This window comes from Vipera ursinii, assembly GCF_947247035.1.
Source record: "Vipera ursinii genome assembly, chromosome: 1".
Taxonomy (NCBI): domain Eukaryota; kingdom Metazoa; phylum Chordata; class Lepidosauria; order Squamata; family Viperidae; genus Vipera; species Vipera ursinii.
Genome location: NC_139512.1, coordinates 11,238,606 through 11,264,004, shown reverse-complemented (window position 1 = coordinate 11,264,004; position 25,399 = coordinate 11,238,606). Strand labels below are relative to the sequence as shown.

At 46.7% G+C, this 25,399-nt stretch overlaps 1 protein-coding gene and 1 long non-coding RNA gene across 2 annotated transcripts in view; one reads left to right on the top strand and one right to left on the bottom strand.

Annotated features, from left to right (window-relative positions):
- LOC310641964 overlaps window positions 1–25,399 on the top strand; it is a 222,014-nt gene that overhangs the window by 12,992 nt on the left and 183,623 nt on the right. The gene's annotated exons all lie outside the window — the stretch shown is intronic.
- Window positions 1–25,399, bottom strand: part of LOC310640833 (scaffold attachment factor B2-like) — a 63,793-nt gene that overhangs the window by 37,435 nt on the left and 959 nt on the right. Inside the window, exons 2-5 of the mRNA XM_083363355.1 lie at window positions 8,915–9,002; window positions 7,567–7,631; window positions 7,179–7,445; window positions 1,099–1,161 (exon numbers count right to left, since the gene is read on the bottom strand). Coding sequence (XP_083219481.1) covers window positions 1,099–1,161; window positions 7,179–7,445; window positions 7,567–7,631; window positions 8,915–9,002 — 483 coding nt within the window. The remainder of the gene's footprint in view (window positions 1–1,098; window positions 1,162–7,178; window positions 7,446–7,566; window positions 7,632–8,914; window positions 9,003–25,399) is intronic.

Below are 25,399 nucleotides of genomic sequence, written 5' to 3'. Positions count from 1 at the left end.
TTGCCCAGGCCAGCAAATGAAAGGGCAACATCTAACTGGCCTTTAAAGAGATAGATGGGCAACGTTCATCTAATTTAGACTGCAACATTTCATGATTGCTTATAGGTAGTCCTCAACTTACAACCATTTGTTGGTTCAAAGTCACGACGGTCTTGGGGAAAAATGGCTTATATCCTCCCTTGTAGTTACGATCATTACCCCACAATCATAAGGTAACAACTCAGGCATTTGGTAACCCAACTCACAATTATGATGGTTGCAGCATCCTGGGATCACGTGATTGTCCTCTTAAACTTTCCCAGCCAGCTTCTGACAAGCAAAGTCAATAGGGGAAGCCAGATTTCCTTAATGGCTGAGTGAATCCCTTAACACCCAGGTGATTCGCTTAACAACATGGTATAAAAATGGTTGTAAAACCAGGTCTGATCATGTGTTCTTTTGCTTAATGGCATCGCTTAGCAACCAAATTCCAGTCCCAATCATAGTCTTAAGTTGAAGATTACTTTAATGAAACCCAAACATTTTCAATGCATCAATTGTACTTTGCTATTTGCTACTTAATTTCGCAACTATGATCTAAATAGCTTACATATTAATTGGGGGAGGGGGGCACTTGGAAATGTTTCTGTCAAGGAGGCTATGAAGTTGTTAAGAGATTTCTGGATACAGATATCCAAATACGGTTGAAATATGTATTCCCAAATCTTATTTAGGCAGGATATTTCAACATTTCTTCAGTACCCACTTGCAGTTCTGATGTAGAAGTAAAAAAAAAAAATCTAAACTTTTCTTGAAGAAGAAAAAAAAATCCAAACTCATCAAATTGTTGCAAAGCCCCCAAAATACTTCTATAGTCACATTCATGCCAGGAATGGAAGGCAAAGCATCTAAATCTGATGAAAGCTTGCACAAACCACGGTGTGAACGTAACCTGGCTTGGAACATAACTATTTCTTGTTCTAACCAAAGAAGAACAGGGTTTTTTTAAAACAACTGTACAGGATTCCCCCCCCCCCCCCGTGGGAAGAACAGAGAACTGGAAAACAGCCTCAATCACCTTTGCTTATATTGTTAACTTCTTCATAAAAGTTTAAATACCTTCACGTTTGCAAAATCAGCAGATGATAGGTCTACGGTGCTACTGGCTTCTTCACTCTCTCCCTAAAAGAAACAAACAAAGGAAAAAATTTCTTCACATTTCCCGAAAAAGGCTACCGTTCTTTCGCTGAAGTCAGGGCAGAAACTCAGCCGCTCTCTCCTTGATCCATTATCCCCCCCCAAAACGCGGTTGATAGCCACACAAATCTACTCGCTTTCTCAAATAATAAATATAAGTAATGAATGGAGCGGAGGAAATAAAACGTGATGGGACAGAATGAGCGCTGTCTTTTGGTGGGCGCGCTTCGATGGCGGATACTGTTCGTTTTTCCTTTGGAATTCCTCCCTCTTTCGACACCAGGTTTCAAACTGTCTGGGAATCCCAGCTCCCCAAAAAATCCTAGGCCCGTGGTAGCAAACCTGTGGAACGGGTGCCACAGGTGGCACGCCAAGCCCTCTCCGTGGGCACGCGCGCTGTCGCCCCAGTCCTAGGCCTTCAGCTGGGCTTTATAAAACCTTTTCGCTTTAGGCCGCCGCCGCCGTGTGCAAAAAAAAAAAAGGTTCAATCAATTTCAACTTCTCGCAGGAAGAAAAAAGTTCTCGCCAAGTTGAATTGATTGATTGAACTTTTTAGTCCCACCCAGTCTGCCATTACCACCGCAGCGCCAACCCAATGGGCCACGCCCACCCGGCACCCGACGATACGTTAAGTGGGTCTTGGGTTGCAGTTTGGGCACTCGGTCTCTTAAAAGATTCGCCATCACTGTTCTAAGTCCTTGAAAGGAGCCATTAGATCATGGATCCTACCTTGCATTCATTTCAGAAATTGAAAGTAAACCTCCCCAACAAACGGCTGGCCAACTTCTGAGCATCAAACAGATAATAGCCTTCCACCCCTTTGAATCATTGAGTCCACTTTTGTTTCTGTTGGATATTTTTCCCCTTGATGGGGCTGGACTAGAAGAGGGAACTTACAGACCCTTAGTGAATGTGAGGTTGGGAACTCGTTTTTTTTTATACGGGTTGAACTGCATTTTGTGCAAGCCGAAAGCAACAACGCGACACACCAAACACCCAAAGCACGCCAAACTCAGAGGGTGGGCTTCCAAGCATTATCAGAACCAAGCATGGAGAACCTGCTGGTTCGGCCCGACCTGGAAACGACAGGCCAAACACCACCACAGTGGTAACACATCCACATTCTAAACGTTGCAATCCTCGACTTACAACAGCTCATTTAATGACCGTTCAAAGTGGCAACGGTTCTGAAAAAAGAGGACTGATGACCACTCTTCATAGTTACCACCTTTGCGGCGTCCCCAGGGTCATGTGATCAAAATCCAGCCACTTGGCAACTGGTTCGAGCTTATTTATGACCTTTGCTGCGTCGCCGGGGATCACGTGATTCCCCCCTTTTTGCGACCTTCTGACGAGCAAAGTCAATTTATTTATTTATTTTATTTATTTTATTTAATTAGATTTATATACCGCCCTTTCCCGAAGGACTCAGGGCGGTTTACAGGGTATTTAAAACAAGAAATACAAAAGTTAAAAACAATTAAATTAAACAATGGGGGGAAGCCAAGATTCCCTTAACGACCGGGTTCCTAACTTATCAACTGCACTGATTCACTTAACAACGGTGGCAAGAGGGGTCATAAAATGGGGCAAAATCCCCTTCAACAAATGTCTCGCTCAACAACAGAAATTTGGGGCTCCGCTGAGGTCGTAAGCCGAGGACTACCTGTTCTGCATTTTGGATCCAAAGCTGAAACGGTGCAGGCACGCAACCTTCCACCTCCTTTCCCCCCCCTCCCCCAATATTTTATTAATTTTTTTTATCGTCACAAAGGCTTCGTATTTTATCAGCAACTTATTGTCTGGGTTTCAATATTTAGCGGACTAATACATGTGAAACTCCTCTCTCTCTACCTGGTTTTTTTTCTAGCCATCGATAAAACGAACCTTCGTTCGTTTCGCCGGGACCTAAAAACCTGGCTTTTTGAGTTAGCTGGCCTGGACTGAGGGGTTTTAAGGTTTTTAAGTTCTAATTTTAAATTTGGGGGCTATTGATTTAATTTTAATTTTTTATATTGTATTGTTTTAATTTTGCCCTGTAAAGCCGCCCTGAGTCCTTCGGGAAAAGGGCGGTATATAAATTGAATTAAATAAATAAATAAAATGTATCCTACGTTCTAAAAATATTCCGAGTCTTCTTTCTCTTTCACTTTCGGTGTCAAATCTGTCCCATTTCTGCACAATCTACAATTTTCTTAATTCTCTCTTCCTCCGCTGGTGATTCATCTTTCCAATGTTGAGCAAATGCAATTCTTACTGTGCAATTCTTACAGCTACATCTTTCCCTGAATTCACCCAGGGGGCCAGGGCTCTTCAAACTCGGCCCTTTTACGACTTCTGGGACTTCAACTCCCAGAATTCCAAGGTGTGGGGCACCCAACTACGCATGCCTAGCTGAGGAATTCTGGGAGTTGAAGTCCACAAGTCGTAAAAGAGCCGGGTTTGAAGAGCCCTGCAGTAGCCTAACCTCACACGACCTTCTTACCGATTTGCCAAGGTGTGGGGCACCCAGCCACGTGCGCTGCAAAGTCTGCCTATGGCTTCAGATCTGAAGCACAGCACAGCCCAGCCCTACCTAACAGGCAATATTGGGAAAGTATCTCAGGCAAGTTTAATTGCTGTTTGACTTTTGCTCGCTAACCTTAAAAGAGCCTTGGTGGAGCAGTGGGCTAATGCCTCCTTAAGTAACACCGGCTGCCTGCAACCAGTGCAGGTTCGAGTCCCACCAGGCTCAAGGTTGACTCAGCCGTCCATCCTTCCCAGGTAGGTAAAATGAGGACCCAGATTGTTGGGGGCAATTAAGCTGACTTTGTAATAATGCCACTTGGGTGTGTGTGTGTGAAAGCCCTAACAAGCAGGCATATACATAGAATGAAGGCTACTGCTAAGCTTGTAAGCCGCCCTGAGTCTTCGGAGAAGGGCGGGATATAAATGGACTTAAAATAAATAAAAATAAAATAAAAAATAAACCTGGGGCGGGAAAGTGGGATGAGGAGTTTGAGAAAGGACACCATGAGCCTAATTGCAGCCCTCCGCGTCACTCACTTCCACGTATGAGAGATTAACTTGCAACAGGCACTCAAGAGAGGCCACCGTTAGCGCTCCGGTGGCATGCAAGCCCAGCATGTTTTGAAGGCCCAATCCTCCGTGCAAGTCTTCTCCGTGAAGTGGGCCCTTAGCATAGTAAATTTGCAAAGGGGGAGAAGGTTGCGTCCCGGCGGTCCTCGACTTACAACAGCTCATTTGGTGACCATTCAAGGTTACAACGGCACTGGAAAAAAAGCGACTTGTGACCTTTTTTCCCCCCACGCTTACGACCGTTGCAGTCACGCAATCAAAAATGCAGACGCTTGGCAACTGACTCGTATTTGCGACAGTCGCAGTCTCCCCAGAGTCGCGTGATCTCCTTTTGAGACCTTCTGACAAGCAGCGTCGACGGGGGAAGCCGGATTCACTTAACCACCGTAGGACTAACTTAGTAACCGCGGTGGTTCGCTTAAGAACTGTGGCAAGCAAAGTCGTAAAATGGGGCAAGACTCACTGAACAAATGTCTCACTTCGCAACATAAATTTGGGGCTGAGTTTTGGTCGTTAAGTCGAGGTCTGCCCGTATAAGGAGCTGAAGGAAGAAAAGAGAATTGGGGCTTTATTAACCAGCTTCTCGTACAGGTGTTTGTTATGGTGCATTTTCAAGCTTTCTAACTAAGGCACAGGTCTGCAACCCGCGGCTCCGGAGCCGCATGCGGCTCTTTCAGCCGTCTCCCGTGGCTCCCAGTCCTCTGCCATGTGCAGTCCAAAAAAAAAAAAGACGGGACTAAAAAATTTCAACCAATCAATTCAAATATGCAGGGTAGGTGCATATTTCGCCTTGGCTCCACTCTTCAATCAAACCCTGTTCTGCGCATGTGTGCATGTACGTGCATGCGCACACATTTTTTTTGCGGCTCCCAGTTTTTCCTTTTGTGAGGGAACCGGTTCCGAGTGGCTCTTTCACTGTTTCAGGTTGCTGACCCCTGAACTAAGGCAATATTTCTCAATTCTGGCGACTTTGGGATGTGTGGCCTTCATCTCCCAAAGCGTGGCTGGCTGAGGAATCCTGGGAGTTGAAGTCCATACATCCTAAAGCCAACAAAGTTGACAAAAAAAAACTGATCTAAGAAAACTAAGATAGGGGAGAGCCAGGGAAGATTTGAGGTTTTGGATTTTTTTTTTCTTTAGTCCCAGAGATGGTTGTGGCTTTTTTAAAAGGGAGAAGGCTAAGCTTGAAAGCACAAAAAATCCTGTCTCAAGTAAGACAAGACTCAGGTCTTTGTGAGACGTCCTGCTTTGTCACAAGTGACTCCTGCGCTTCTATCACAAGAGTTAAAAGAACACTTGGGGGGGGGAGAGAGAGATAAACATTCTCATAAATTACCCAGAATGCACAAGTCCTCAAAAGCTTCCAGTTCCTGAATTCTCCAGAAGCCAAACTTAAAAACCCACAGCTTCGGAGGTCAGCCCAAGTAGGTATTCCCCAAAGTAAAATGCGGATGTTATGCTAAACTGTGACTTGCTCAAATCATTTGCGAGCTGAATAAATTATTGGCTGGATTCACGCAAGTCAAACCGAAATAATTCTGTTAATGATTCTCTGATTCTCCCACTGTAATGGCCGCAGCCTCCCCTCGTTCACACGATCGAAATTCGGTTGCTTTGCAACCGCCGTGTATTTTGGACAGTTGCAAAATGTTCTGGGATCAGGCCCATCTTCCTTGGCGATTTTCCCAGCCACCTGCCGACAAACCAAGTCGGTGGGAGAGGCAAGATGTGACTGCATGATTCACTTAACAATCATGGCACGAAAAGGTCGTAAAATTGGGCGCCGGTCACTTAACAAACCGCCTCGCTTAGCAGTGGAAATTCTGCTCTCGGTCCTGGCTGTAAGTTGAGGACTACCTGCAAAGCGAACGTGCTTTAGAATCTGTTCAGAAATCATTCCCCCCCCAAAAAAGCATGTTTAGTAACCGAACTTTTCACTCATGTATATACTTTTGCCCGAAGGTATTAGGGAGACTACAACGAAACTAAAAAGGGTTTTGAAAACACACCGAACGTGGTGCAAGAGCAAGGCTTCCCTTTCACTAACTCACGGGTCGTGCCACAAGGGACCAAAGCCTCCATACCCACCTTCTTCTACACTCATGAAAATGAGTGAATGGAAATAACACATTGGGGAAAACACAAACACACACACACACACACAGAGAGAGAGAGAGAGAGGGAGGGAGGGAGAGAGAGAGAGAGAGAGAGAAAGAGGGAGGGAGGGAGGGAGGGAGAGAGAGAGAGAGAGAGAGCATCTCAATATTGAGAATAAATCTTTCTGGGGCTCAGTCAATCTCAATGTATACATGGTTGTACTTTGACAATAAAGGTTCGTTCATTCATTCATTCATTCTTAAACAAAGCACGCACTGAAAACCTACAAGTTTGCAAACAAGGATGCCACGCCTATGAATTCACACACCTAACAAAAGGTGGAGGGGATTCAAAGGGTTTGTTTTTCGATGCTGGGTCATTTCTGTCCTTTTAATTGGGAGGGGGTGGGAGAGCCTTGGTGGAGCAGTGGGCTAATGCCTCCTTAAGTAACACCAGCTGCCTGCAATTAGTGCAGGTTCGAGTCCCACCAGGCTCAAGGTTGACTCAGCCTTCCATCCTTCCGAGGTAGGCAAAATGAGGACCCAGATTGTTGGGGGCAATAAGCTGACTTTGTAATAATGCCGCTTGGGGGTGTGTGTGAAAGCCCTAATAAGCAGGCATATACATAGAACGAAGGCTATTGCTAAGCACATTGATTTGTGCTTTAGATTGTAAGCCGCCCTGAGTCTTCGGAGAAGGGCGGGATATAAATGGGATTAAAAAAAAAGAGAGAGAGAGAGAAAGAAAGAGAGGGGGGGAAAAGGAAAATGGAAAAAGGAACGCGTATAAGGATGGTGAATTTAGCGGCTGCCGAAGGAGGTGCCTACCATGGCTACGGGTATTTCTCTCGATTCTTCCGGCATGTCTGACAAGGGCAGAGCAGCCTCCGTGTTACCTAGAGCACCTCCAGCCAGCTGCTCTGGAAGTCCTCCACTTTCTGCATCAGCACTCTCCTTACTGTCAAGTCTACTATCAGCACTGCTATCCTCTCGGCAGTCTACACCACTGCTGTTATCTATGACCGCTTCATCTAACACACTAATCTCCATCATGTCAATATCCCGCAAGTTATCCAAACTTGCTTCCATATCCTCCTGCAGAAAAGAAAGAAAGAAAAGCCACATGTAATAGTTGCTGGGGTTCCGACACAGATATTCCTTCCGACACGGGAGTCTTTGCGGGGGGCGTCTGGCGGCCGTCGTTCCTTCGCCATACCTGCCCATCTCCGGATTCTTCTTCAAGGCCATTATCCTCCACTTCCTCTTCCTCAGGCCTCCGCCCTAAAAAGAATAGAATACACACACACATAGGTACTTTTTTCTCTTTCTTTTTCTCTTTCTTTCTTTCCTTTCTTTCTACCTACCTATCTCTATCTACCTATCTCTGAGCCGTGGTGGCGCAGTGCTTAGAAAGCAGTACTGCAGGCAAATTCTGGCCACTTAAGTTTGACTCAGCCTTCTACTCTTCTGAGGTCGGTAAACTTGAGGACCCAGATTGTTGGGGACAATATGCCGACTCTGTAAAGCACTATGGAGTGGTATATAACTCTAAGGGCTCTTCCTTTCTTTCACTTTTTCTTTCTCTTTCTTTCTATCTTTCTTTCTACCTACCATCTATCTATCTAACTACCTACTTACCTATCATCTATCTATCTATCCATCCATCCATCCATCTACCGGTATCTCTACGTCTGTCTGTCTGTCTATTTATATATCAAATTTATCGGCCACCCATCTTATCACAGGATAACCATGGGCTGGTTACAATAGTAAGGGAAAAAAACTACATAAATAGAACGTTACCAAGCTATAAAATACAACGTATAAAATACGATAGCTAAAAGATGGAGAGGGAGCGAGTAGGATGACCGCACGGGGGGAGGAGGGGGGGAATCTGATATTAATCTATAAGCCAGCTGTAACCTGAAGCTCCTCCTTTGAAGCCCCAAGCCAACTGGCACAGCCAACTCCTTAGGCCAGGGGTAGGCAACCTTGGCTCTTTTGTGACTCGTGGACTTCAACTCCCAGAATTCCTCAGCCAGCATGGCTCAGCTTGGAAACCTCTCCATTCTCCCTCAGCGTGGCTGGCTCAGGAATTCTGGGAGTTGAAGTCCACGAGTCATAAAAGAGCCGAGGTGGCCTACCACTGCCTTAGGTTCTTATGGAAGGTACGGAGGGGTTGTTGCGTAAAAGCAAAAAGTTGTGGTTGTAATGTTATCATTTATTGTGCTAAAGAGTCAGAAGTTGGTGCCTTTTTCTTTTCTTTTCACACACTATCTTTTTCCCTCCCTTTTTTCCCTATTTTTTCCTATTTTTTTTTTAGTTTCTCTCTGTATTTTGCATTTTGACAAATCAATAAAAAATTACTGGAATAAGAAAGACTGAGAAACACTGAACTAGAGAAGCAGTTTTCAATCTTTCTGTTACTTCCCTGAACACAGCAAATTTTCAGAGGCCATCCGACCGCCCAGGTCTTAAAACCAGTATCTCAGCATTTGCAGAGCAGGAATGTCGTGTCTATTCACCAATTTAAACCCTTCACCTTTATCTATTTTCTTGTGTACCTTTACTGCTTCTCTTTGGCACTTTCTTGGGGATTATTTCTGACCCCACTGGAATCTCATCGGGGTGTCCTCCTTCTTCCTCAATAGCCTGTTAGAAAGAGACAAAGTCAGCTTGGATAAGCAGAGCGGTATTGAATTTGGCAGAAAACACCACACAGGAAAAGTTGTAATAATCAGGGTTCCATCCGTGATGGCCATTGACAATAGGAACAGGAACAGGAACAGGAATAGGAATAGAACTCAACTCTTTATTGGCCACCCAAGGAATTTGTCTCCCATGCATAAGCTCTCAGTGTACATACAAGCAACAAGTGATAAATCATGATTATAATCATAAGTTAAAGGTAAAGGTTCCCCCACACATGCGTGCTAGTCGTTTCCGACTCTAGGGGCCGGTGCTCATCTCCGTTTCAAAGCCGAAGAGCCAGCGCTTGTCCAAGGACGTCTCCGTGGTCATGTGGCCGGCATGACTAGACACCAAAGGCACACACGGAACGCTGTTACATTCCCACCGCAGTGGTCCCTATTTTTCTACTTGCATTTTTTATGTGCTTTCGAACTGCTAGGTTGGCAGAAGCTGGGAACGAGTAACAGGCGCTCACTCTGTTATGCGGCACTCGGGATTCGACCCGCCAAACTGCCGACCTTCTAATCGACAAGCTCAGCGTCCTAACCCACTGAGCCACCGCGTCCCTTAATCATAAAATACAATCATCATAAATCATAAGATACAACACTCATGGATAGTCATAGGATACTAAATAAAAGCAATCAACATAAATCATATGATACAAACAACAAAGCGATAGTCGTAAGATGCTAAAGGTGATAGGAAAGATGAGAAGGATAACAGTAATGCAGCCCTACGTGATCTGACATCCTAGGGCAGGGGTGTTAAACTGCCCGCCCACCGGCCGGATGCATCATAGTGAAACCACGCCCACCCCATCGCCAGCAATGGCAAAAGTCAGGATACATCACGATGCCTCACGTGACTTTGCGAGTTTGACACCCCTTTCCTAGGGCATAAGACAGTATGGTGGGAATTTTTAATTTATAACAAAGACAGTGTTGTCAAGAAGACAATCTGAGCATCCAAAATGATCCTGACAAGACTTGAACAATGGGCCCTATCCAACAGAAGGAAATTTAATGTGGAGAAAAGCAAGATTTTGCACTTAGGCAAGAAAAACCAAAGGTACAACTACAGATTGGGCAAAACCTGGCTCAAAAACAGTTAACTGTGAGCGGGACGCTGGAGTCCCAGATCACTTAAATATGAGCCAGCAGGGGGGGGGGGTTTCGGGGGGTGCAACAGCCAAAAAAAGCAAATGCAATCCTTGGTTGCCCAGAGGCACAGAAAACAAAATCAAGCGAAGTATTCGTGTTGTTGTTGTTGTTAGTTGCGAAGTCGTGTCCGACCCATCGCGACCCCATGGACAACCTTCCTCCAGGCCTTCCTGTCCTCTACCATCTTCTGGAGTCCCTTTAAGCTCACGCCTACTGCTTCAGTGACTCCATCCAGCCACCTCATTCTCTGTCGTCCCCTTCTTCTCTTGCCCTCCACCTTTCCCAGCATTAGGCTCTTCTCCAGTGAGTCCTTCCTTCTCATTAGGTGGCCAAAGTATTTGAGTTTCAACTTCAGGATCTGGCCTTCTAAAGAGCAGTCAGGGTTGATCTCCTCTAGGACTGACCGGTTTGATCACCTTGCAGTCCAAGGGACTCGCAGGAGTCTTCTCCAGCACCATAGTTAGTTCAAAGGCCTCCATTCTTTGGCGCTCAGCCTTTTTTATGGTCCAGCTTTCACTGCCATACATTGCAACTGGGAAGACCATAGCCTTGACTATACGCACTTTTGTTGACAGGGTGATGTCTCTGCTTTTTAGTGTGCTGTCTAGATTTGCCATGGCTTTCCTCCCCAGGAGCAAGCGTCTTTTAATTTCTTGGCTACAGTCCCCATCTGCGGTGATCTTGGAGCCCAGGAAAATAAAATCTGTCACTACCTCCATTTCTTCCCCATCTATTTGCCAGGAATTGAGAGGGCCAGATGCCATGATCTTGGTTTTCTTAATGTTAAGTTTCAACCCAAGTTTTGCACTCTCCTTCTTCACTCGCAACAAGAGGCTCTTTAGTTCCTCTTCACTTTCTGCCATTAGAGTGGTATCATCTGCATATCTTAGGTTGTTGATGTTTCTTCCGGCAATCTTAATTCCAACTTTTGATTCATCTAGCCCTGCCTTTCTCATGATGTGCTCCGCATATAAGTTAAATAGGCAAGGCGACAATATACAGCCTTGCCGGACTCCTTTCCCAATTTTGAACCAATCAGTGGTTCCGTGTCCAGTTGTCACTGTTGCTTCTTGGCCCACATATAGGTTTCTCAAGAGACAAATAAGATGGTCTGGTATGCCCATCTCTTTAAGGACTTGCCACAGTTTGTTATGATCCACACAATCAAAGGCTTTAGCATAGTCAATGAAGCAGAAGTAGATGTTTTTCTGGAACTCTCTAGCTTTCTCCATGATCCAGCGTATGTTAGCAATTTGATCCCTAGTTCCTCTGCCTCTTCGAAATTCGTACCACTTTATAAAACCTTAGTAAGACCACACTTGAAATACTGCATCCACTTTTGATGCTGCTTTAATGAGGATGCCAAGCAACGCAGCCCCCCCCCCCAGCTTGTCACATTCAGGTTCAACACTAATTGCTCAGATGTCACCCAAGCTGTATTTGGGGTCTTTATTCAGGCAAGGAAGCAAAGCACTGGGATACGAGTGTACCGGTGATGGGCCTACATAAAGGTAAAGTCCTTGACTTACGACCTCACTTGAGCCAAAAATTTCTGTTGCCGAGACCTCTTTTTTTAAAAGTGAGCTTTGTCCCACTTTACGACCTTTTTTTTGCCGCAGCTGTTATATGAGTTACCGCAGTTGCTAGGTTGGTAACACGGCTTGTTAAGTGATCTGGCTCTCCCATTGACTTTGGTCCTAAGGAGGTCACAAAAGGGGATCATGTGAGCCCAGGGCACGGCAACCGTCATAAATAGGAGTCAGTTGCCAAGCGTCTGAATTTTGATCACCTGATAATGGGGAGGCGGCAAGGGTTGCAAATGCGAAAAGTGGCCCCTTTTTCCAATGACATTGTAACTTCAAACGGTCACTAAGTGAACTCTTGTAAGTTGAGGACTACCCGTATTCATGGAAACATAGCGGACTGGATCGTACATCTAAAACTGCCCTTTTTTTCCTGTTACAAGCTTACCAAATCCGGGTTTCCCAACCTTGGTAATTTTGAGACGTGTGGACTTCGACTCCCTTTTTTTATATATTTTTCTCTATTCTCCTACCCTTTCCTCTTTTTTACACTTTTTCTCATTTTTTTATATTATTTTTCTTACGTTTGTACTAGTTTTTTTAATCTCTTTTAAAACTTCAATAAAAACATTATCAGAATTTCCCAGCCGGCCCGCAAATGTCCAATTATGACTCCCTTTTGTTTTTCCACAATTGTTTTTCAACTTTTGCTGGGGGGGGATTTGGGGACTGAAGTCCACGCATGCTGGCTGGGGAATTATGGGAGCTGAACCCCACAAATGCTAGCTGTGGGATTCTGGGAGTAAAGGTCCACACATGTTAAAGTTGCCAAGGTTGGGAAGCCTTGTACCAAATGATTTCAGGCGAAGACTCTGTGTGTCCTGATGAGCAGGACTTTCCAACCATTTCATCCACTGTACCACTTTTAGGATAGGGCAACATCCGAGTACCGCCAGTTGCCTAGCAAGGTGTCAAAAACTTGATGACCAAAAAAAAAAAAAAAGAAAAAAGAAAAAAGCGATGAAGTGCAGGTAGTCCTCGACTTACAACAGTTCGCTTAGTGACTGTTTGAAGTTGCAATGGCACTGAAAAAAGTGCCCCCCCAAGCCACAGCCGAGCATGACAGCTGCCTACCCGCCCGGTGGCGCTCTTCCTCCTGTCTGAGGTTGTCATTGTTGTGAGCATTTCTGTTGAGGATTGGCAGGGGGGGGGGTGTTTGGTTTTTGTTCCCCCCCCCGTCTGCTGTGTGGTTGCAGCAGGTTTTGGTCACTTCACATGACCCTGGGGCACTGTGACCGTCATAAAAATGAATCAGTTTAATTTTAATTTAATTTTAATTTAATTTAATAATATTTCTATACCGCCCTTCTCCCGAAGGACTCAGGGCGGTGAACAGGGCAAGAATAAAACTACAGGATTACAAAAGTTAAAAAAAAAAAGTTGTCAAGCATCTGAATGTAAATCACAAGACCCTGGAGATGCTGCAACATTCCAGCTGATCAGTGCTTCTTCTGGGCTCAGCAGATGTGCCGGGATCAGCGCCGAGCTCCAGCTGGAGTCTGGCACTGATCCTGATGCTTCCGCTGAGCCCTGACAGCCCCAAAGAAGCGCTGATCCTGGCGCTTCTGCTGAGCCCTGACAGCCCTGCAGCTCCAGCCGTCTCTCGCTCAGGCTTGTGCGGTGCTGCCACCGGTTCAGCTCATTCCCCTCCCCCACTACCACTTTTCTAGGATGATCACGTACCCCCTGCCAGCTGCCAACGTACCACAAGTGGTACCCGTGCCACTGGTTGGAAAGCCCTGCTGATGAGTGCACACTTGAGGACCTCATGGCAGCGCAACAGAATAATGTTGCTAGTTTCTGGACAAGATCTGTTTAACTTGTACCTGTTTTAATTTAATTAATTTTATTTTATTTTATTAAATTTATATATCGCCCTTTCCCGAAGGACTCAGGGCGGTTTACAGGGTATTTAAAATCAAATCTTGTATTTTGTATTTTAAATGTTATGTCATATAATATGCCTTAATTGTGATACTTCTGACACCAATAAACAAACAAGCAAGCTCCACCCATTCCTCCGGCAAGTATGAGCAGGCTTAAAACGATAATTGCGAATATTAAAGTTATATAATACCCAAGGCTTCCTGAGCATTTGAAATGCTAGGCATGTCATTCCCTCTCTGTAGGTCACTCTAGTCAGATCGTATTTCGCGTGGAAAAATCTGGCTCTTAAGCAAATTTCCTTTCTAGGCTAACAAAAACTCACCGAAAACTGGGGCTCCTGTACAGGTGGCCGTATAAATTCATTGGCATCATTAATTAAAAGGGAAGCAGAAAAACAGACACAAAATTGTGAGTACAAATCTCCACTGGTCATTGATCTTGTGGCAGGGAAGCCAGTTTGTTTTAACTTGCTGCCTTGACATTTCTGCAGCCTGAATGAATTGCAGGTAGTCCTCAACTTACGACCGCAACTGAGCCCAAAATCTACGCTGTGAAGCAGGAGACGCTGGTTTTGCCCCGTTTTGCAATCTTTCTTGCCAGAGTTGTTAAGCGAAGCACTGCAGTTGTTAAGTTAGCAACACGCTTGTTATGCGAATCTGGCTTCCCCTGTTGACTCTGCTTGGAGAGGAGGTTGCAAAAGGGGATCACGTGACCCTGGGACACGGCAACCGTCGCAAGTACCGTATTTTTCGGACCATAAGACGCACCGGACCATAAGACGCACCCAGTTTTTAGAGCAGGAAAACAAGAAAAAAAATTCTTTCTCCTTCTCTCTCTCTCCCTCTCCCATTGTCCCTTCCTTCCTTCCTTCCTTCCAGTCACCATTAAATGGATTGGACTTCAGGCAATGCTGAGCGTTACTCGAAATACTTTACATGGGTTATTGTTTGAATTATCCTTCACTAATCCCGCAAGATGGGGTACCAGCAACTCTTTATTTTGCATCCCAGAGAAATTACGAGAGGGGATTGCAGCGGGGGTCTTGTAGAGACTCGGTTACACAGACAAAAACTATGGCTGGGCCGCTAACACGTTTATAAGCAAGCATGGCTTGTGGTTTGTCACCATTGCAGATGTAACCTGAGAATTTTCACTTTGTCTGGAATTAAAGAAACAAAACGAAACCATGGGTCCCTTTTTAAAGTTCACTTGGTTGACGGCTTCCTTCCATACTCTTCCCAGCAGAGAAAAGAACATGAAACTTAGCTAACTAGATTAGGGACAGTTTGGGAACTTTTTACCAGTCAGGCCCAACTTACTGAGGCTCATTTGTTTTGCTTGTCACTTAAAACAAACTTGTGGCTCCTTGTGATGTGCAGACTTCCTTCTCTCTGAATTGCAGTTCCGGATTGTTTAGCAGATGTTAAACGGGATCTCTTCTCAGAAATGCAGCTGGCCCTCTGTTTGCTTTCACTCGTTTTCCCACTGAAAATCTGAGCCACTCACCTTGCTGGTCTTTGTGCAATAGGAAATGGTCCGTGTGTGAAACGGAGCAAGGGAGATTGCCAGAAATGCGAATCGGCCGATCTCGCGCTTCTGCAAACTCCCTTGCTCGGTTTCAGCTTCCCTTGCTACAAGAGAAAGCAGGCTGGAACGAGGCAGATTGCAGCAGCAGCGCGAGATCAGCCGATTCGCATTCCTGGCAATCTGCCTCTTTCGGTTTCAGCCTGCTTTCTCTTGTAGCAAAGGAAGCTGAAACCGAGCGAGGGAGAGTGCAGGAGAGTGAGATCGGCGTTTCTCAGCACGTGCCGATTCGTGCTCCACTTGCGGAGGTTGGGGCTGGCCATACGGATCACCTTTGGACCATAAGACGCACCCTCGTTTTCCCCCCACACTTTTGGGGGAAAAAAGTGCGTCTTATGGTCCGAAAAATACAGTACGTGCCAGTTGCCCAGCGTCTGAATTTTGATCACGTAACCACGGGGATGCTGCAATGGTGGTAAGTGTGAAAAATGGGTCATAGGTCCCTTTTTTCAGTGTAGTTGTGACTTCGAACAGTCACTAAATGAATGGCTGTAAGTTGACGATTGCCTGTACTTAGAAGCAAACATAAGCACTGTGTAGCTCTGTGTTTCATGCAGATGCATTTTTTAAAGTGCTTTTTTTTAAAATCCGGAATAAAGACCAAAGGGGGAAATTTTATCTCACATTATATGGACAGAAAGAAGGCAGTGGCACTAAAGGATGACCTCTATAAGGTCATAAGAGAAAAACCTCTATGACTTTTTCTGCCTCCACAATCAGCCGAGGGACATGCACAACTGTTGTTGACTTGCGGAACAGAAAGCCGGACTTAGATGGACTTCTGGCCTAAGCCAACATGGCTTGGGCTATTTCTGTTTATTTGCTTCCTAGAGGCAGCTCTCACTTCTGCCCAGGGAGTCAAAGAAGCATCTTAGGTATAGCACCAAGCATGATAAGAAGAGTTTGGCTGCATCAGGCCAACACGCATCTTAATCCAGCTTGTTCTTCTTCCTCAAGTTAGATAACCTGATGTTTCCAGGCAAGCGACAAATGGAGACACTTCCCTATTTCCCTTTGGTTGCTCTCCAACTGGCATACAGACACACGCTCAGCCCAGAGGTAATACTGAACCTTGAAGACAAATACGATGATAAGACTGTCCCCTCGTCCAAAGATGTATCCAATCCCCTTTTCAAGCCATATTCTGTGAATAGCTATCATCGTAACTCACAATAATAAGTTCCAGATAAATTGTACAAATGAGTCTTGGTTAAGACGCTCTCTACATGGGGCTGCCCTTGAGGACCACTCGGAGGCTTCAGCTGGTGCAGAATGCAGCCGCGAGGGTTGTGATGGGGGTTTCCCGATACTCCCACACAACACCTCTGCTCCGCGAGCTGCATTGGCTTCCGGTTGCCCTTCGGGTGAGATTCAAGGTGCTGGTGATGACCTATAAAGCCCTAAATTGCTTGGGTCCGGGATATCTGAGGGAACACCTGCTGCTGGCATCAAGCTCCCTTCGTCCTGTGCGCTCCTACAGGGAGGGCCTTCTCAGGGTGCCGCCGGTAAAAGATTGCCGGCGGATAACACCCAGGGGGCGCCTGCCCTTTGGAACCAGCTGCCCGTAGAGCTTAGGACTGCCCCCGACCTTCGATCATTTTGCCGAGACCTGAAGACCTGGCTCTTCGAGCTTTCTGGCCTGGACTGAGAGTATTGGTTTTAACTGTATTTTAATTGTAAGTTGGGTTTTATTTCAAGGTTAATGTAATCATTTTAATTGTTTTTAATTTTTGTAATTTGTTGTATTGTTTTTAAAAAACCTTGTGAACCGCCCTGAGTCCTACGGGAGAAGGGCGGTATATAAGTCTAATAAAATAAATAAATAAAATAAACTTTTTCCCAATCCTTTGCATAATTTTATACACTTCAATCATTTCCCTTCTTCTATCCAAGCTAGAGCCCTAAATATTCTAACCTTTTATTATAGATGGGAAAGTTTGAACCCGCAATCTGGACATCACTTGTCTGGAATGGGGTAGGGGATTCGATCAGAAGACCTCCAAGGTCCCTTCCAGCTCCATTCTGATTGATATCACCCACTAACCATTAATATGAGGGTCCAACCTTGGTAATTTCAGGTCTTAAAATTGCCAAGATTGGACACTCCTGTATTAATCGTTAGTGGGTGATATGGCTGGCGGGGAATTTTGGGAGTTGGAACTCGACAAGCCTTACAACTGCCAAGGCTGGATACCCCTGCCCTAATATGATTTCCTTACTTTTGTTACAAAATGTTGGGTGAATACATCCAGTTTAGCTGCAGCAGGGGCAGGCCTCCGCCCCGTGCGTTCCCACAGAGAGGGCCTCCTCAGGGTGCCTCCAGTCAGAGAATGTCGGCTGGTGGCCCCCAGGGGGAGGGCCTTCTCTGTGGGCGCTCCGGCTTTGTGGAACCAGCTGCCGGTTGAGCTCCGGATGGCACCGGATCTCCGCTCCTTCCGTCGCGGGTTAAAGACCCATTTATTTGAACAAGCTGGCCTGGCCTGATGGGGAATCACTTAGGGTTTTAATATTTATATATATTTTATTGTTTTTATTGTGGGCAATAATTTAATTCTTTTTTAATTTTTGTATTTTTGTAGTTTTAAGATATGCCCTGTTCACCGCCCTGAGTCCTTCGGGAGAAGGGCGGTATAAAAATTTAATAAATAATAATAATAATAATAAAGTTCTCCCCACTGAAAGCTAAGTAGGATCGACCTTCTTAGTGTTTGTGAAGCAGCTTTCACAAGAGATCGATGGAACGTTAAGGTGCTTCCAAAGTGAAATAGGCAGAATGCATAGATGCAGTCATTATGAAGCTTTATTCATCGACAGGTTATATAAAAGAGCTATATGGCATGGAAGCATCCATGCTTGTAAGATAGAAGATAGATAGGAAGAGAAGCAGAGCTAGAACAAAGAAGCAGCCCCTGGGCAGAGGTATTTATGGGGGGTCTCGGCCCCTCCCTAGCCATAAAACTCTCTCGCCAATGGGGCTGCTGCAGGGGAGCAAAGAAGCCTCTTTGCTCCATCTGATGACCTATTTGGGGAACTGCCATGGCTGGCACAAAACATGTAACAATTATTCCCCTTCTTGCCAGCCAATGACAGGGACCAGTGAATGTGTGTGAGGGGCAAGCAGGTGTCATAGACATGTATAAAAACATTCAGAAGACCAAACACAAACGCTTACACAGAAGGTTGTGCCGGTCAATGGGAAGAGGTTTGGTGAACAGATCAGCTATCTGGTCAACTGTGTTACAGTGCTCTACACGTATAAAACCCTCTTTGACAAGCTGTCTGACATTTTTATAGCGTATGTCTATGTGGCGAGATCTAGAGCCTACTGCATAAGCCTCCGAGATTGCAATGGCAGCTGTGTTGTCCTCTAGAATTTGGATGGGCAGAGGAGGAGCTGCCCAGATACTCGTTATCAGCTCATTGAACCAAGTCAAATCATTGGCCGTGTCTGACAGGCTGGCATATTCAGCCTCGGCCGTGGAGCAAGAAACAAATTTTTGCTGCCTAACATGCCAATGTATTGGGCAGCCATTTAGCAATATGAGTATACCAGAAGTGCTCCGCCTACTTTTGGTGTCGCCAGCCCAGTCTGCGTCTGAGTAAGCAGAGAGCTGGGCCGTCTCCCCCTTCTCTGGTTCCAGCACAAGGAGGGCATCGGTCGTGCCCCTGAGGTACCTAAGTACCCTCTTAACAGCAGTCCAGTGGAATTCCTTTGGGTGTTCCACATGCCTGGACAATAGATTTACAGCTAAAGCTATGTCAGGCCTGCTCCAATTGCTGATGTATAGCAAGGAGCCAATCACAGATCTGTAAAGCGTGTTATCTGTGAACTCAGGACCGTCCTTGTGAGTATGGTTGTAAAAGTCGCTTTGCATTGGGCTGTGCGTAGGATTAGATTCTGCCATTTTGCATTTGGCCAATAACCCCTCTATCTTTTCTTTTTGAGATAGAGCGAACCCCCCCTTAGTGGCCAAAATATGCACACCCAAGTACTTATCAACCCGCCCCAAAGATTTCAAAGTGAACTTTTCTTCCAGGGCCTTGGCAAATTCATCACACCCTTCCTTGTCAGGTCCTACATATAGTAGGTCGTCCACATAAACTAACACCCTTTCTGTGGTACCCTTTGAGTTGCGTGTGAAAACACATTTATCTGCACGGGATGCAGTGAAACCAACTCGTTCTAAACTCTTTCTAAGACAGTCATACCATAATTTCCCTGACTGCTTGAGACCATATAACCCTTTGTGGAGTAACCATGTATTTTCCCCTTCTTGCTGGTAGCCAGGAGGGGCCTTCACGTAGATCTGCCGGTCCAATTTGGCGTGGAGGTAAGCCGTCTGGATGTCGAATTGGAAGACTTCCTCCCCCAGAGCAGCTGCAGTCACGAGGGCGGTCTTGACGCTCTCTGCCCGGACAGTTGGAGAGTATGTCTCGCCATAGTCTTCCATATAGCGTTGGGCGAATCCCTGAGCTACCAAACGGGCCTTATACAGGTAGAGGCCATTGGCAAGTGGTTTTGCCTTGTAAACCCACCTTGTGCCAATGACTTTCCTCTCCTTTGGAGGTTGCTGGGGGGTGAAGACCTTGAGTTGTTTTAAGCTCTGCATTTCCTTCTCCATCGCGAGCTGCCATTTCTCCTGTTCTTCGATGGGCAGCTCCTGGATGTCAGAGAAGGATTTTGGGGTGACCACAACGCTGTTAACAGACGCGATGTGCCCAATGTCAATTCTCTTTGGCGGGATGCCTTTGTTGGACCGCTTTGACCTCCTTACCTTCTGCCACTCACCGCCTTTTTCTTCCGCGGGTTTCTGAGGCGTTGCTGGGGAACTGGACGGCTCATCCTCCCCATCTGAACCAGGTGGGATGACATCTTCGTCTTGTTCCACACTTTCGTCGGTGGCAGGGTATGTGGACGTCTCAGGTGATGTTGTAGTCGGTGTGCCCTTGCTGGGACGGTTGATATATGGGCTCAGATCATTGGAGTGTATCTGGGCCCAATTGGAGTCCTCTTCGAAGGAGGCAGATTGGGAAGTCACAATCCTGCCCCCTTCTCCCAGGAAACGGTAGGCCTTGGAGCCAGGAGCGTAGCCCAAGAACCTTAGTCTCTGGGAGACAGATCTCCCCTTCTTCCGCAGCTGCTTGGGGATGTGAACCCATGCATAGGACCCAAAAACACGTAAATGTCCAAGATTTGGTTTCCTACCATGAACTAGGAAATATGGGGTCTGGTTCACAACACTGCTCCAAGTGCGGTTTAAGGTATAATTGGCATATTTTACCGCTTCTGCCCAGTATGATTCTGCGACCCCTGCGTCTGCAATCAGACTACGCATCATAGTTTGTAGGACTCCATTTCTTTTCTCTGCCACACCATTCTGAGCGGGGGTGAAAGGCGCGGTAAGAAAATGGCGGATGCCCTTACGCTTTACCCAGTCCTGGAATTTTCGGGACATGAACTCAGCCCCGCGGTCGCTCTGCAGTTGTGCAATCTTGGTTTTATACTGGGTCTCTACAAGGTTGTAGAGTGATTTTATGGCGTCAAAGGCTCCAGATTTTTCTGTGAGGATATACACATGGCCGTACCGTGAAAAATCATCAACTGCAGTGAGAAAATACTGACTTTTCCCTAGAGATGGTGTGAAAGGCCCGACCAAATCAACATGAACTAGTTGATATGGGAATTGGGTCTTACGCAGTGATGTTTTTGGGATAGGCGCAGCTTTCCTCTTTGACTTCTTACAGATTGCACAGTCCAGGAATACCTCACAATCTTTGAGCTGGACTCCCTCAGCAAACTCTCCCATCTTTTTAACCACAGGGAAGCTTGCATGACCTAATCTTCGGTGCAAAATATGGGCACACTTATCGTGGAGTGGCTTCCCGACAGACACCCTCCTGGCTTTGGTAGCCTTGAGCGGTGCTTCAGGTGACAGCTGAGGTTGGGATTTCTTATCCACACTGCCTTGCTGTGGGGGCTTGGATGCAACCGCTTCACCCTTGCGGTCGTTAAGCAGTCTTGGGGTTGTCTGTGAGGCCCCTTCTAAGGGGGAGAAATATGGCAAATCATCTATGATGGCTATATTTCCAATGACCCTCTGGTCCCGGGTGACATGACCTCCCCCTTTGCGAAATAAAACTTCCACCCTGTCATCGTCACATAACTTGATAATGCTCAACAGGTTGTTGGCAATAGAGGGCGCGTGTAAGACACCTTCAACTTTTCCAAGCCCGGGTAGAGAAACCGTGCCCTCCCCAATAACCAAAGCTTTATCACCGTTGGCCACCTTGACAGATGATTTAATTTTCTTTAACCTTTTAAAACCTTGACTCACATTAGTAATGTGAGATGAAGCTCCAGAGTCCAGCAACCATAAGTCAGTGGAGCTATCAGCTCTTGTGGTGGGGGCACAGGTAGACACAAGATTGTTAGTACTTTTGGCCCCGCCACGGCCCCTTCCTTGTCCCTTGCCCCTACCTTGATTGGGACCACGCTTGGGGCCTTGTTGAAAATGGGGGCAGTCCTTCTTGAGGTGCCCCTCAGAGCCACAGGTGAAACACTTGAGTAGAGCATTAACCCGCTCTAAGTTGCGGTGTCGTGTGTTAGCTGGCTGGCTGGTGACTCTGTTGTATTCTCCCGTATGTCTACGTCTGCTATCTTCGTCAATGAGTCTGCCCTCGAGGTAGGACAGAGGCATGGGTCCATCCCTGCCCCCTTCCAGGGAAATAATAAAATTGTTCCAACTTTTGTCCAGGGAAGCCACAATAACTGCGACCAAGTTCTCTTCAGGTATTCGGTAATTTTTGGACATTAGTTGCGCCCTGAGGGATTTTAATTTTCCAAGATGTTCTGCCATGCTGGCCCCAAACCTGAGTCTTGTGTTGTAAAACTCAGTTGTGAGTCTGGTGAGAGAACCCATGCTCTTGCTGTTGAATAAATTGTATAATAAGTGCAAGGCTGCGCAAGCTGTGAGTCCATCTGGAATGCTAGGGAACATATTATCATCGATGGACTCCATCAGAGTGGAAAAAGTCTGTCTATGAAGCCACTCTTCTCGTGAGCTCCACGGGAAAGGTGGTGGGTTCAGGGCCATTTCAAGAATCCCATCCTTCAATAGACATACCTGCAAATTTCTATTCCAACTGTGATAGTTCTCACCCCCAATTTTCAATTTTTCAAAGTTTGGAGGCAACGGGGATGCAATTAGAAACGTATTATCCCATTCTTGGAGCATTTGGGAGGTTGGCATTGAAAAAAATGGTAAAGGTACCCCTCTAGTGGGCGTTGGTGGTATATTTCTCTGATTTTCAGATGGCCCCCCTTCTGGGTTAAAAAGCCCGTACTGGGCATGTCCGGAAAACATGTGATCAGGGGGTGGGCGGAGCCCAAGATTGCCGGCCGGCACTTGGTTTTTAAAATGCTCTGGAAATCCTTCCTGGAGCCTCCCCGGCCCTGGATTGCCTTGAAGACCTTGGGGATGGCTAAAGCCGATGCTGGAGGAGGGGGCCAACCCCCCCCCAAAGGCCAAGTAAGGAGAGCGCCTGGGCGGGGGCGAAAGGAAGACTGGGGGCCCCGGAGAGAGGGTCGGGGGCCTTGGGGGGTAATGAGCAGTCTTATAGCCATCATAGCTCACGAGGGTTTCTGCTGGAGAGAGCCCAGGAGTTTGCATGTTGCTATGGCAGGATGCCAGGGGTTGCTGGGCCTCCAGACTAAGTTGAGGCCTTTCTTTGTTAGAAAATGTGGGCGCACAGGGGGCTGCCATCTTGCTTCCTGTGCCGGGCCATGCGGTCTCCCTGGGCGCAGCCATCTTGTTTCCTGTTGCCCCAGGAAGCTGGAGGTCGCGGTTAGGCAGGGTATTTCGCGCCGAAAGCCCTGGGGTCCCGGGGTTACTCAGGGTGGCAGGCGCCATATTGAGGGGCCTCGTGATGGCTGAGGGGGGGCTTACCCGGCATCCATAGTCCTTCTGCACTGATGTCCTTCGTGGAGAGGCTTGTGGGGTCTCCTGTACTTCAAGGAGTTTTAGAAGCAGTTCCTTGCATTCTGGTGTAGACATTTGATCCACGCGTTGCTTGCGTTGGGCCCGGAGCGCTTCTGCTGCATCTTGACAGTCTTGGGCGGACTGTAAAACTTCCAAGCTTCCCTCTGTGGCGTGCAGAAGGAGGCCATCTGTGCTCTCACCTGGAGCGGGGCTTGCTTCAGGGGCTAGAGCTGTTAATCTTGATTGAAGACTCCTGGTCACAATCTGCGATTTCCGGCCATCCATTTCAGTTTCAAATCTAGGCATTAGCTGCAGGCTTTGGAAGCGTTCCCTTTAACCATCCTCTCTGCTACCAACTTGTGAAGCAGCTTTCACAAGAGATCGATGGAACGTTAAGGTGCTTCCAAAGTGAAATAGGCAGAATGCATAGATGCAGTCATTATGAAGCTTTATTCATCGACAGGTTATATAAAAGAGCTATATGGCATGGAAGCATCCATGCTTGTAAGATAGAAGATAGATAGGAAGAGAAGCAGAGCTAGAACAAAGAAGCAGCCCCTGGGCAGAGGTATTTATGGGGGGTCTCGGCCCCTCCCTAGCCATAAAACTCTCTCGCCAATGGGGCTGCTGCAGGGGAGCAAAGAAGCCTCTTTGCTCCATCTGATGACCTATTTGGGGAACTGCCATGGCTGGCACAAAACATGTAACAGTGTTTGGATAGGAGACCATCAGGAAAGCACAAAGCTGTCAATTAGAATGGAAAACCAGAAAGGAAGGGAAAAAAACAGGAGGAAGAAAGCAATATCAAACCTCTCCTGTCCTGTACTCGTTAAAAAAATTACGTGGACTCCGGCATCCAGCTGGATCTGAACTTTTCCCTCCCCAAAGCCATAATGCAGGGGTCTTCAAACTTGGCCCTTTTATGACTTGTGGACTTCAACTTCCAGAATTCCTCAGCCAGCTTTGCCATCTGAGGAATTCTGGGAGTTGAAGTCCACAAGTCATAAAAGGGCCAAGTTTGAAGACCCCTGCCATAATGGGTTGGGAGTTTTATACAAACCCCTTAGTTATCAGGATAAGAGAGTTGGAAGGGCCCTTGGAGGTCTTCTAGTAGTCCAACCCCTTGCTCAAGAAGGAGACCCTATCCCAGGGGTAGGCAACCTCGGCTCTTTTATGACTCATGGACTTCAACTCCCAGAATTCCTGAGCCAGCATGGCTCAGCATGGAAACCTCTCCCTTTCCCCTCAGCGTGGCTGGCTCAGGAATTCTGGGAGTTGAAGTCCACAAGTCATAAAAGAGCCGAGGTTGCCTACCCCTGCCCTATCCCATTTCGGATAAAAATTTCCTGACAGCGAAGAACAGTTAATCAGTGCAACAATTTGCCTCCAGAAGTTGTGGAATGCTCCAACACTGGAGGTTTTTAAAGAGATTGGACAACCGTTTGCCTGGAGCAAGGGGTTGGACTAGATCAGGGGTCTTCAAACTTGGCCCTCTGATGACTTGTGGATGCTGGCTGAGGAATTCTGGGAGCTGAAGTGCACAAGTCACAAAAGGGCCAAGTTTGAAGACTCCTGGACTAGATAGACCAGAAAGGCCCAACAGAGACTTCGCTTTCTCAGGCTCTTGCGGAAGAACAGGGTAGAACGGCTAATGACCCTCTTTTACTAGTCTACTATAGAGAGCGTCCTCTCGTATGGTATTGTGGTTTGGTATGCTGGCCTGACAGCCGCGGATAGGAAAGCATTACAGAGGGTGGTGAGCACAGCACAAGACATTGTGGGCAGTCCCCTGACACCACTGGATGACCTCTCCAGGGCCCGCTGCCTTGGAAGAGTGAGGAAAATTCTCAGGGACGACTCACAGCCTGGTCGGTACCTCTTTACTCTCCTACCATCAGGAGATACAGAAGTATAGCCAGCCGTGCCAACAGGCTGAAGACCAGCTTCTATCCATGGTGGAGCAGTGGGCTAATGCCTCCTTAAGTAACAACAGCTGCCTGCAATTAGTGCAGGTTCGCATCCCACCAGGCTCAAGGTTGACTCAGCCTTCCATCCTTCCGAGGTAGGTAAAATGAGGACCCAGATTGTTGGGGGCAATTAAGCTGACTTTGTAATAATGCCGCTTGGGGAGGGGTGTGAAAGCCCTAATAAGCAGGCATATA